At 41.2% G+C, this 13,710-nt stretch overlaps 1 protein-coding gene across 1 annotated transcript; it reads right to left on the bottom strand.

Annotated features, from left to right (window-relative positions):
- Positions 1-9,109: 9,109 nt before the first annotated feature.
- Positions 9,110-10,864, bottom strand: LOC147456097 (uncharacterized). Its single transcript, XM_086515402.1, has one exon. The coding sequence runs from the start codon at positions 10,220-10,222 to the stop codon at positions 9,194-9,196; it is 1,029 nt and encodes a 342-aa protein (XP_086371528.1). The 5' UTR covers positions 10,223-10,864; the 3' UTR covers positions 9,110-9,193.
- Positions 10,865-13,710: the final 2,846 nt, after the last annotated feature.

The following is a 13,710-nucleotide window of genomic DNA, read 5'->3' as shown; positions in this document are numbered from 1 at the left end:
TTATAGATCCACAATCTACGCATCGAGCTCTTTCCATAGATATGCTATATGATATGGTTTTACCCACTAGATTTTAAATTCTATTTTGGGGGGAAATTTTGAATTCAAATAAACTAGCCGTTTTGGTGGGATTTTGCACTTTCAACCAATTAAAATACACTAATCCTCGATTTTTTTGCAAACATTAACTAGGCAATGCACTGTGTGATGAGAGCTTGCCAAAAAGGTTTTTCTTGACGGAAGAAAATAAGGGCACACTTAAAAGTCTTTCAAACTTTGGGTCAAAATTTGAAGCATTTGCTAGTATTTACAATAAAACTTGTGAAATTTTGTGAGTTTTCTTCAAGGCAAGCTTCGATTCTTGTCGAGAGTTGTACTTTTGGTCAATTAAAATACTCTAAATCCTGATTTATTGCTAGCATTAACTAGGTAATGCATTGTCTGACTAGGGCTTGCCAAAAACATTTTTCCTAATTGATGAAAATAAGGGCACACTTAAAACTCTTCTAGTTTTTGGGTAAAAATTTGAAGCACTTGTTGCGATTTATGGTAAAGTTTATAAAATTTTGCGAGTTTTCTTCAAGGCAAGCTTTGAATCTAGCTGACATTTTGCAATTTCAACCAATTAAAATACTCTCATCCCTGATTTCTTGCAAATATTAACTATGTAATGCAATGTGTGACCATGGTTTACCAAAAAAAAAATTCCTAACCAAATAAAATAAGGGAACACTTAAAAGTCTTCGAATTTTTGGATCAAAATTTAAAGCACTCGGTAGTATCTACGCTAAAACTTATAAAACTTTGTGAGTTTTTGTCAAGGCAAGCTCAAGAAAATAAGGGCACAATTAAAACTCTTCCGTTTTTGAGGTCAAAATTTGAAGCATTTTCCAATATTTACAGTATAACCTATAAAATTTTGCGAGGTATCTTCATGGAAAGCTCTGAATCTAGCTAAAATTTTGCACTTTCAGTTGGTTAAAATGCTTAACCCTGTTTTTTTGCGAACATTGATTAACTAATGCACGAGTGACCAGGGATCACCAAATTATTTTTCCTAACCGAAGGATACACATAAAACGCTTTCGATTTTTAGGTCAAAATTCGAAGCATTTGCTAGTATCTATGATAATACTTATAAAATCTTGCCGAATTTCTTGAACGCAAGCTTCAAAATCTAGCGGTGATTTTGAAATTTGATTATATTAAAATATAATAAATTCCATTTTTTTAATCAAACATCCACTAGGCTATGTGCCTTGTGACCAGGGCTTGCCAGAAAACATTTTTCATAGCTGAAGAAAATAAGGATACACTTAAAAACTCTTCTGATTTTTAGGTCAAAATTTGAAGCACTTACCGTTTATGGTAAAGCATATAAAGTCTGTCCGGTTTTCTTCAAGGCAAGCTTCAAATCTAGCTCGAATTTTGCAATTTTAGTAGGTTAAAATACACTAAAGCCCCTACAAAATTGGGTGCATGCAAAATTACTTAAAACCAATGTTAGAAAAAACATTACTTAAAACCAATGCTACGTGAGACCAATGTTAGAAAAACCGAGATCTAGTGTATTTTAACCCACCAAAATCCTAAAATCTTGATTAGATTTTGAGCTTGCCTTCAAGAAAATCGAGAAATTTTCACAGGTTTTAGTGTGATTACTAGCAAAAGCTTCAAATGTTGACCGAGAATTTCAAGTTTTCCCTTATTTTCTTCGGTTAGAAAAAATGTATTTTTCTAGCCCTGCATGTGGCCTTCCCTTAATCAAACCATGCAGTTTTTTGAAATGGCTTGCTGCCAGAGTGTCCAACCAGAGAGAGAGAGAGAGAGAGAGAGAGAGAGAGAGAGAGAAGTGATTAAGAGTTCTCAATAAGCAGTAGGGCATGCTCCTGTGAGTCCCGTCGCCTGTGTCACATGCACAAGAAAATTTAGAAATTTTCTCGTGTAGAAAACCGGAGTCTTTTCCAGTTTTTTTCATACAATGAATAACATCACGAGCTTCTGCTCGAGAGGCACTTCATACCTAGCTAGGTACGATTGGAGCCTGAGGACCTCCGGCCCGGCCTCCTTCACAGAAGCTCATGATGTTGAGGTAACTCACAATGTGGGAATTATTGTGAGAATTTGTCCAAAACTTCTTGTGATGTGAGAGAGAGAGAGAGAGAGAGAGAGAGAGAGAGAGCTCATTTCTTACAGGTCAAGATAGAAACATAACTTTGAGAAGGAGTAGAAGAAGGGAGGAGGGATTAGAGGGCATGAAGTTTGAGGAGGAGTCTCTAGAGGACTTCGATCCAGCAAGAAAATCTAGCGCGCTAAGATCTTGTGTGAGCAGGTGCGCCAATGCTACTATCGACAGGGAGTTAACCACTTTCAAAACTGCCAATGCCGCTTGGCTTCCGCCCTGCCTATGCCCATGACCGTGAATCTACCTGGCCTGCCACCCGCTTATCTTGTAATCAAAATGGATTTTCATTGTTTCTATTATATACACAATAAGATTTGGACAGTTTCTCACAATAAGTTATTGCATTGTGACTTACCTCAACATCATGAGCTTTGGCGAGGGAGGCACCACATACCTAGCTAGGTATGATTTGGGGCCAGCGGACCGCCAGCCCGGTGGGGGAGGCCGGTGTTCCCTTGCCCCCAATCGAACCTAGCTAGGTATGTGGTGCCTCTCGAGTAGAAGCTCATGATGTTATGCAGTGTATGAAAAACAGTGAAAAAGACTTCATTTTCCTACATGAGAAAATTTCTAATTCTTCTTGTGATAGAGAGCTTTCTTATGATCACTGTTCCTTCATGAATGTTTAAGTCTTAGTTCTTGCAAAAGAGAGAGAGAGAGAGAGAGAGAGAGAGAGAGAGAGAGAGACTTCTATGTCTTGAAGAGAAAGACATGAAGTTGAAGAACGCCTCTTCTTTTTCTTCTTCTTCTTCTTTTAGGTTTAAATATTTTTTCAAACCTTTGAGGTCTTTTGAAAATTATTTTTCTCCTTAAAAACTTCTCTTCTTGGGGGTGTGACAAAGTGAGCATGGTCCCAAGACCATATGTAGTAGTAGTTGTTTAAAAGCATGCTCTATCATGGGACTATGTTAGGATGCTTGGTCACATTAGAATGCCCAAGTTCACAAATTGAGCATGGTCCCAAGACTATCCTTGTAGAAATAGTTGTCCCCTTGACCATATGAAAATGTCGGTGGAGTCAAAACCCCATTCTGAGAAAATGGTTATAAGGGAAATTACTAACATCCATAATTGAAGATGATTTGATCTCCACTTTAGCCTTAAGTACTTGTTGACTTCTTGGTTATGAGCCTATTGATCCATATTGGTGCAATTTGGTGCACTGCATTGCCCCCCATGTCCCACTTTCTATCATAGGTTGCATGCTCTATATCTGATTCTCGAGCTCGCCCAAGGTGATTGTCATGATGAAAACATGTTCCTAGAGCTAAAATGATACATGAGGAATATACTCTCATGGCTGGAGTAGGTGTGGGGAGGTCACAATGAAAATGAGCTTCTTAAAGGTCTAAGGGAATATCTATCTCTCTCTCTCTCTCTCTCTCTCTCTCTCTCTCACACACACACACACACACACACACACACACAGGTCACAATGCAAATGAGGTTCTTAAATTTCTATCGGACTATATGGCCTATGGCATTTTGACTCACAAAAATTATTATCCACCCATTGGCCGTATCAAATCTTATAATGTCCATTTAATGACTCAAAAATCATTAGATTTGGACACCACTTGACTTGCTTAGCCCAAATTTTGAAATTGGAGGTCTCTCAAGGGAAAATAGGTTTTTCTTCAAGGTCTTCTGAATTGCATGAATTTTTTGGCACTTGTCCACTTGTTGTCAGAATCTACTATGTGCACACGGACTTTTGATCCGACGCTTGCAACCATTTAACATTTTTCTAAAACCTATTGCAAAAAGAATTCAATAAAATTACATAAAATCAAAAGAAAATTGTAAATCGGTATTAAAAATTTTCGTATCGACATATAATAAACATACAACTATATTTTTGGTGGATTGCTCCATTTTTATGCTGTTTAGGCAAAAAAAATGGCCAAATAGATACACAAAATCATCATTATTTACATATTTATGGTCCAATTATGCACACTTAGGGACTTACATATGTTAGTTGTCCCCATTTCTCTTTATTCGAATCTCTCTTATGGCATAAAAGAAAACTTGGAAAAATTTAGAGACCAACTTAAAAAATTTACAATTTTCACTCCAAAAATGTTGCCAATGTATATATCCTAATCTACTTGTGTCCGCATGTAGAATGACTTCCCCCCTCTTGAACGACACAATGCCACCATGGTAGTGGTGTGCATGGGCCAAAACATCGTGTCTTCCATGCAACTAAAATCAATGCAGTTCAAAACAAAATGATGTGCAAGGGGAGGGTCTTGAACTAATTGCCCGAGGGCTTTTGACGGTGAAGCTTCTTGTTAAATTCCATTGGTTCTAATGAGATAATTTTGCAAAATTGGATTGCTCTTTGTGTGATGGACATTATTATTTCTTGAAAAACCTTCCATACCAATCCATGGCTACAAGGATATATTAATCTTGTCTTCTATATGTCAGATGTTGTATGAGTTCCACACAGTATATGCCCCATTTGGTAAAATATTGTGCTCCGGTCATTGGCATCAATGGTGTGCTATCCTTCCTCTCCAAAATTCTTTCTCTTTGACATGCATTGCATCTTTTAACGTACTCTATAACTTAGAGAAAAGAGTCAACCACCAAATTCCAATCATCATTATTGGACTTACTATGTTATGTGTTGAAAAATGACCTCCTAATTATCCTACACGTGCTTTTTCTAAGAGAGGAATATATTCCTCTTCATTGGCACGCAAGTAAAGTTTTTGGTTTTTATACCAACTGTACAATTTTTTTCTATTAAAGTATAATATTGAGCCTCCATCTCAATAACTCTTTGTCTATGTTTATTCATTTTCTTAGGAAAATTATTGCTTGAAAGGAACTCCACTAAATATATATCTACCCCATTTGGACACCACCATTATTCAAAATAATATGGCAAATGGTATGGGAGATACCTTACATCACTATTTGGATTGTTTTTCATATCTATATGGACATCTTACTTCATTGTACCAAGCCATTTGAGTAGCTTGACGGTCTGATCTTTTGCAAAATGAAGAGTTGTTACAATTTTAGGAGCTTTGCTCCTAAGGTCCTATGCATAGAATCAATATTCCATCCAGTGTTTTGTTGTACAGCCTCCTTGCTAGTAGTAATAAAATTTTGGTTTCAAATCGTGCAATGGTCATTAGAGTCATGATGCTTTTCGACCACCTTAATACCATTTTAATTGAGAATAGTTAAGCATCTAGTATATCGTCAAAGTCTCTGGTTGCCTGTTCTGCAACCAGCCACTTGCTACAACAGGTCCTTCACCGATAGAATGTGCGCCCCAATGTTCCCTGCGCTGAGGTGTCAGGCTGGCGCAAGCTTTGTAATTCCGGCTATTGACGGGTAAGGCTCCCAGAGACTTTGACGACCGGGAATAGGCCCTGGTCGACCCGATCTGCAGCAGCAGGCTCCCGACTGCCGCCGGTCGCCTGACCTGCAGAATAGGCCTCCCAAGGCCCATTCCCTACACCGTCATCTACTCCTTGTGATGCTTCATCGAATATAATCCTGGATAGATTATCAATCCTACCTTGTGTTGTATTCCTCTTTACCACAACAATAAAAATATAATTCCGTCAATTTTGCAAGTAATGATTTTGAATGAAACTAACATTAAAAGAAAGTGATTGTCAAGCTTTGAACATCGATGCGAACCCAATCATGAATCCTTAAAATTCTGAACATAATGGAAAGCTAATTATAAAGGTTATCCTTGTTTTGGACCCGTCCACTTATTGGCCCCTTTACCCTAGCAACATGCTAAAACAATGGAAAGCTAATTATAAAGGTTATCCTTGTTGTGGACTCGTCCACTTCGTCCACTTATTGGCCCCGTTACCCTATCCGGTCACAATGAAAAGTGACAATGCATCATCTACGCAATCTAAGGACACTGGTTGGGCCATGACAGCAACATCACAACCAAGAAGCTCTTGAATATTTTGATCGGATGCAACAAGAGGGCATCCTTTCAAATGAAGTGACCTATTTGTGCATCCCACAAAGCCTATGTTACCACTCAATAATCAACAAGGGATTGCAAATCCAAGATGTGATTTTGACTCGCAATAGCGTTGAATTAGGTCTTACGAAGACGCATAGAGACAGTTTCAAAAAGGGCCAGCAAGCCCTTTAGTATTCTAAATAGATGCAATGTGAGGTCATTCTTTCAAATGACATTGTTGCTAAATTGGCTTTATATGAAGGAAAATAATAATTCTAAATGAACTATTGGATTTATAAGTGAGAGGGTTTTCTCGCTTGAGAAAACACAAAAAAATAATTTAAATGCATTATTGAAATTATAACTGAGAGTGTTTTTTCTCACTGGAGACATTCAAGTACAAATATTTCTAATGTGTCATTCAGAGTAACGATGGGAGCACTATGAACGGGAATATCTGGTATGTCACCAAGAACAAGTACTTTTGATGCATCACATCGGATGGTTGACACGAAGCATCGAGAAGAAGTATTCGACCATGCGAGAACGGATATCTCTGATGCGTCATAGCATGGGTAACATAGAGCATCGCGAAGGAGATTGTACCGTAAGATCGGTGAGAAAGGACTAGGTGATCAGTATTCCTGATGCGAGCATCAAAAAGGGAATATCCATATTCAAGAGGAAATGCAAAACTGTGTTAAAATTGTGCACAAGTATGAGCAAGCAGTTGAACGAAGATGGGTTCAGAGGAAACTTTGAGGAAAAACAGATGCTTTCTAAGAAAGCGGACTGCTTTTCAAGAAAGCAAATGCTTTCTCGTAAAGAGGTCTATGGTAGTATTGCATCTGTACATCCAAGGATACCTGAGTTGTGAGCGTGTAAGGATTGATTTCGACTTATCAGGTTTTACTAAGTTTTTAACAAGTTCATACCACTTTTAAAAGAGGTCGGCCGCCCACGTAATAACTGAGAAGCCAAGTGGAAATTAAAGCAACAAAATCCTAGCACCCTCTCTCTCTCTCTCTCTCTCTCTCTCTCTCTCTCTCTCTCTCTATTTAGGCAGAACAAAAGCGATCCCTCGACCCCTCCCTACCCTATTCTTGTCGAGGAGGATCCCTCCTATCCTGTCGGTTTCCAGGAAGTATAAAAGCAAATCCTCTCTCCAGCTAGAAGAAAAAGCCAGTGCTAAAGAAAAGGGGAGGCTACTACAAATTTTCGACCGGAAAGGACGACCGTCGTCTGTGACTCCCATGGCTGCCTCGAGTGTATCAGACATTGCTACGACCGAGTAGGCGAGTTTCATCGCAACAAGTTGCTGATTTTCTTTGTTTTCATCCCATAAACATCGTAGACAGGGCTGATTTACGAGAAGGAACCCGAGAACACACCTCTTCTGTGTGTAGGATGTAGAGATGTCTTCCGGGAAGTTGCTTTTTTGAGAACCAAGTTGCGTTCCGAATGTCGAGACCTCACAGGTAACATTTTTCATGTTTTGATCAATGTGGTTGTACTCCCTCTACACGAGGAAGTAGGAACACAGAAAGGCATGAGCCTCTACAAAAGAAAAGAGCTATGAGGAACTAGAGCCGAATTGGCCGTTTTGTATCCGCACTCTTGATGTGGTATCAAGGAGTTGATTTCCAAGGAAGGACTTTGTGTCTAGAAAGATAAAGTTGTTGCTAGGATTTCTACGAAAGAGAACTCTACGAACATGCAGGGATGCCATGGCCTAAGTCTAGAAGGTGAGATCCAAAGGCGAGAACCTTGGTTCTCGAGTATTCAGAATAAGGAACGGAAGTTCCTTGGAATAGGATTTTTCCCTAGGAATAGGAAGTTGAGGTTTTGAATACCATCGAATCTGATTCTAGAACGAACGTGGTAATACAATCGGTTCAAGTGCTTGTATAAACTTCTCCCCTGTAATAAAGATATTTTTCCGGGGGGAGGGGGGGGAACAACCCATCTTTTGGTCTCTAGTCCTGCGTCGATCTTCTTGTTCTTTCTCTCTATACCAATTGGCTTCAGTATTAAGTAATAAATTCTATTTATCCGAGTATAGTTTATATTGTTATGCGCTCTTGTTTGTGACAGAAACGACCTTTGTTTGCATCTGACCTGTGTTGTAATTTGAGCCATGATGACAATTGGAGACAAGGGTTGTTGGAGGATCATGTTGCACACCGTTATGATAGCTTCTAGTCTCAATAGAATCAACAACAGCATGGGAGGCCTATGGCCTATGCAGAGTGCTTATAGTGGGTGTCTTTCATAATTCACTCTTGCAATAGGCTGAGAAGGGACAACAAAGATGTTTAAATAAGGACGGTCAGGATATGCTTATCTACTCTTATATACATTCCTCTTGTGCTACAACCATCTAGTGCCAAGAGAATAGGAGAGTTGGAACTTGCTGTAAGATTTTCTTTAGTTCCACCTTCAATGTTATGCATGCCTAGATGCAACCCTTGCCACCCAAGTTGCATTATCTGTACCCCAATTACAACTTAACAGCAATACCTTCTTCAACATATAGCCCTTAAAAATGGTGACCTCAAGATTGGCTCGCTCAAAGCCACCGCTTAAGCAAGAAGCCATTCAATTTATGTTGGATACTAACTCAAGCTATTGGATCTTAATGCGCGCTAAGGCCGGCAGGTGTATAATTAGATCTGTCCTTTCACCTATTTGTTGAAAGCATGTTACATTGGGTTTGTCCTTGTGAATATGTATGCCAATTGTGGTTCTCTTGCAAGGTGCCCTACAAATAAGGGTCCCTTCTTGGGACATCTGGTCATGTCCATCATCTTCTGTAGCATATAATGCAGATACGCTTTCATGCTCTTGCGAAGTTGGTAGGTTAATAATACAAGGACTAATCCACAAAATACCACACAAGTGCATGCATTCATAAGAATGATCTCTCTCTCTCTCTCTCTCACACACACACACACACACACACACACACACTTTTCCAAGAATCTTGTGCACCAAAAATATCATTTTCTATCAAAAGCTTATATCTCATCAGTATGGGAGCATACCTCATCTCAGCTTATATCTCGTAAGCAAAGGGACATACTTAATCTTGGCCTGTGCACAAAGAGAAACTCAGACTGCAAGCTTTTAAGGGGCAGCTCTTGCACATACCATGAATTCTGAGAAACATCATACACTAGAGGGGACAGAGAACCTTTGTAACTCCAAGCTCTGGTGTCGAAGAGGGTCTCCCCTGCTTGAATTAGTTTGTCCCTGGTTCGGATGAATGCGAATTGGGCATCTAGGGACTCTGGTGTCCTCGACACCTCCACCCAAGTAGGGGTACTTTCTGATGAAGCACACAATTGCAGCTCCCATACACCAAAGCTCAATCCGCGAGGGTTGATGTCATCATCCCAAAAGCAGGCTTGAAAGAGCCTTCCTTTGTACTTGAGATGAGGATGGTCATAAAATCTGGACTTAAATGGTGTTTGCACAATGCTCCATGCATTCTGGGCTACATGATAAGCCATCGTCAACTTGCTCGGGTTACGACAGGAAGGACTCTTCGCAAAGAAGAAATCACCTGACAGTAACCCAGAATTAGAGTTCATTCTGGTTGTGGCACCTTCTGTCCAGGTCCCTCTTTTGGAGTCAAAAACTTCAAAGTATCTGAAAAGGAAGGGGTTTCCTGGAGTTGATAGCGTCAAGCAGAGCATAATATAAAATCGGCAGGCGTCGTGGTCATCAATTGCCATATGAACTGAGCATGGGTTGTCATCATTGTAAAACACTCGATCTGGAGCTAAGGGTGGGGGGAGTACTTTCATAGATCTTGTGAGCCAGTTGAAGACAACCACCTTAAAGCTTCCATACCGGTAGATACTTCCATCGGTGTCATACACGAGGGCACACATGAGGCCACCTGCACTGGCTATAGACAGTTGAAAGTCCCAAGGATGAAAGGCGTGAGGAACTAGACGCCAGTCCCGGCCGCCTAGGCATGACAGCAATTTGTCATCGCACAAAGGCAGAAAAGGAAAGATTCCCTTGTCATGGCTGCTGTTTACTATGATTGGACGACCGGCGAATGAACGCATCACAAACCAGTATTCTCCCTCCTCGACATACCACGCAGGGAATTCAATGGTGTTTACAGATCTTCCCCACGACAGAAAGGCCTTCCAAGACTTGCAAACACAGCGTAGCTTGCAAAGCTGCAGCAGAGAGAGCCGTTCCACGACGAGGTGGAAGGGCAAGCCACTCTGCTCGTCGATGGCCGTCGATGACGACGATCCTCACTCTGAACCTCGCATCGCTTCTGTGGCTGTCTCTTTACGATTTCGCCTCCGCGCTGGTCTTGACGCTTCTGAGCCTGCCGCACCATCTCTCCTCGGAAACGCCCCTTCTATCGCTTCTACGTCCGTTTCCCTTTCCTTTGTTGCTTCACTCTGGAGATTGTAAGAATTCAAAAAGCTAAATTTTATTCATAAAATCTATCATTAGTTTGAGGGCGAGGGTGAATAGGCCAAGGGCCTGTGAACTGCAGTTAGGTTCCAAAACTTGCTTGGGGCAGCGAGGCCAGCATTGCAACTTGGCATGCACATTTTTCTTTCTCTCTCACTTTGTTGTAGCAGGTCGAGCTACGCTCACTGCCATGCAGTTTTCTCTTTGCCTCTCGCTTTGTTGCTGCTGCTGCTGCGCTCTCTCTCTCTCTCTCTCTCTCTCTCTCTCTCTGTGCCTACCTGCAAGGGCCTAGGGATGATAAGGGAATGGCGATATAGCTTATGATGAGGAGGCACTAGTAGAGTGGCTTTTATCTCATGGCATAGCTTGTTCTTGGGTTTTGTAACAGCTCTCCTCAAAGCTTGACTTAATGACTTTGTAACACAAATGAAATTTGGCATTAATGGGTGTGTGGAGGAGAAAAATTTCACATTATAACTTTTACAAATGAAGATAGATGCATTTCCTGCATTGTGATGCTTGTGCCTCTCAAAACAAGAAAAGGTCGTAAGTACGATACATCTTACTATCTTCTAATGCTCCTTGCACTCCCATGTGCCATGTGGCACAAGCTAATGCAAAGAGCATCTAAACTTTTAATGCAAGGGCGTTGGGAGAGAGTGGAAGCCAAATATCTAGACTTCTAATGCACAATCATCATGGAGAGGGGGCTCCCTTTCCATCTCTCCTCTCGGTCCGAACGACCCTGCCCGACACCGCTTACAAACTCGACAATAAATCTAGAACAACATGCTCGACAGCAATTGAGTGCGTTCTACTGAGCAGCAGGCTCGAAAAACTCCCGACATTGCCCATGTGACCTGCTCAACCGGTTAGACACCGCTTACAAGCTCGCGTAGCACCCTTGTGCGCCCGACAGTAAATCTAGAACATCATGCTCGAAAGTAGTGCATTCTGCTCAGCAGCAGAAGCAACAGGCTCAAAAAACTCGTAACATTGCCTGCGTGACCTGCTCAACAGGTCCGACCTCAGGTGGTTATGGAGCCTATGCCTCAACAAGACGACCGAGTTGCATCAATGGGGATGCCCAGCCAGTTAGTGGTTCAACCTTTCATCGAAAACACAGGCAGTACTGCGACGATGTCCACCCCACGGACGCCAGCTCCCCCTTCTCGTAGGAGCTTTCTTGCAGTGGCATCAGCACCCAAGAAGGATCCTCTCACCCATCAAGAAGCAAGAATCTCAGCCCTTGAGGCCCATATTCAGGAGCTCATTGGGGAGAATGTTGCTCTCAAGCAACGCCTACAGAAGCTTGAGAATGCAAGAGAAATAGAGAGTCAAGCTCTCCTTGTGAAAGCACGAGAGGTTGAAACATCCCTCAATGAATTTGTGTCGACGGTCGAGAAGGAACTTCACGAAGTAACCCATGTCATCACGAAGAAAATTGACATCGAGCTACAGGCGGCTCTTTAGGAACGCCAGCCTACAAGAATCCCTTCGTCTCAAAGTTAGGATCGGGGGGCTCCCATCACCATGGTGTACTCTCTAGGTTACTCTTGAAGAAGCGATATTCAAGCTCCATGACATAATTCAACCAGTCACTATTGAACCCAGCAGAGTCTGTTGAATCAACAACACAAACAAACGCTTACCACCCGAGCAATGCATCCTTACTCTCAAGGACAAAGACGAGCATTTGAGGTTGTTACGTAAATCTCGCCTCCTCAAGGGAAATAAGCTCTGGATTGCCAAGGAATTGACGAGTGTTTGAGGACAGATCGAACGGGCGCCCAACTAGTCGGACACGTAGCCGGACACCACATTTGTAATCTATTATTTTACCAAGATAGTGTAGTAATACTCTGTGTAAATCCTGATTCCAGAGTAGTGGATCAATTCCCTGAGTTGTAATGGTGTAATGATAATTGTAAAGGTCCATGTGAGTCGGCCACTGGCCATTTAGAATGCCATAGGTATAAAGGTCAATAACCTTAATGTGAAAGGAGGCTTATTTTTAGAGACAAATCCAAAACTTCTCTGTGAATAAGCTACAAAGATCATAAGCTATCAGCACACCAAAAATTCAGATCCAAAAGTGGTGGACCATGGATCGCGATCCATGTACCTTTGAGAAATTTTTGGATAGGAACTTTTCCAACCTGTAATAGAGACCATTGTGAACAAAAGTCCCCAAGTTCAAAAAGAGGGTGTAACGAGCCAAAAGCAGTTTAAGGTGAAAAACCTAAAATAGGCATGTGAATTGACTTTTGCCTGGCCTAAACAAGTCCAAATCACACGAAAACCATATAGCAGGGATCAGTGGACCAAGGGCAAGTTGTGAGTCAAGTTTCATTACCATCTGACACATAGGTACATGGATCGTGATCCATGATCCTTTGTCACAGACTGATATCAAACTTGCACCGTAGCTAGAGGACATCACAAGGAGTCTAGTGGTCTTTTCAAAAGTAAATTTGGATAACAAAAACCTGTCCAAAAGCCCAGAACTGTCAAGCACTCTGACAAAGTGCCAGAATTGACCTAACTTTCAATCCAGAGGTCCATTTTCAAAAAAAATGATACCAGAGGACCTCCTAATCATTCTGAATCTGATGGTACTAAGAGAAGTGAATTTGGGCTCCAAACATGGATCACGATCCATGGACCCATAGTGACAGGTTAACCTAAAACTTTTCAGATTAGTAGTGCATAGACAAGGAAACATATCCTCAAGTCCAGTTTTGGAAAAACTGAGCAAATTTGGGTCAAAGGGGTGAAAAACAGGTGACAAACAGAAAACCGCAGTGTAGACCTTGTATTGGGTATTTCACCTGTCAAAACAAGTCCAAATCCTAAAATATGTGAGATTTAGCTTGTGGACATAGAGTGCAACAAGCAACCAAGAGATCAAGTCTAGATGTGGTTGAACATGGATCGTGATCCATGTACCTCAACCTCAAAATTTGATGAAAATTGGTATATAGCCTGCATATGATCTTGTCTACACACAATCAAAATTTGGAGATAAAAAAATTTGACAGAGGAACATGGATCGTGATCCATGTACCTCAACATAGTGGGGGTAACTGACTTGGTGATTTTGTAGATATACTTGAGTACA

This window comes from Adiantum capillus-veneris, chromosome 6 (assembly GCF_014529385.1).
Source record: "Adiantum capillus-veneris isolate H3 chromosome 6, ASM1452938v2, whole genome shotgun sequence".
NCBI classification, from domain to species: Eukaryota; Viridiplantae; Streptophyta; class Polypodiopsida; order Polypodiales; family Pteridaceae; genus Adiantum; species Adiantum capillus-veneris.
This window is presented reverse-complemented; position numbering and strand designations above follow the sequence as displayed.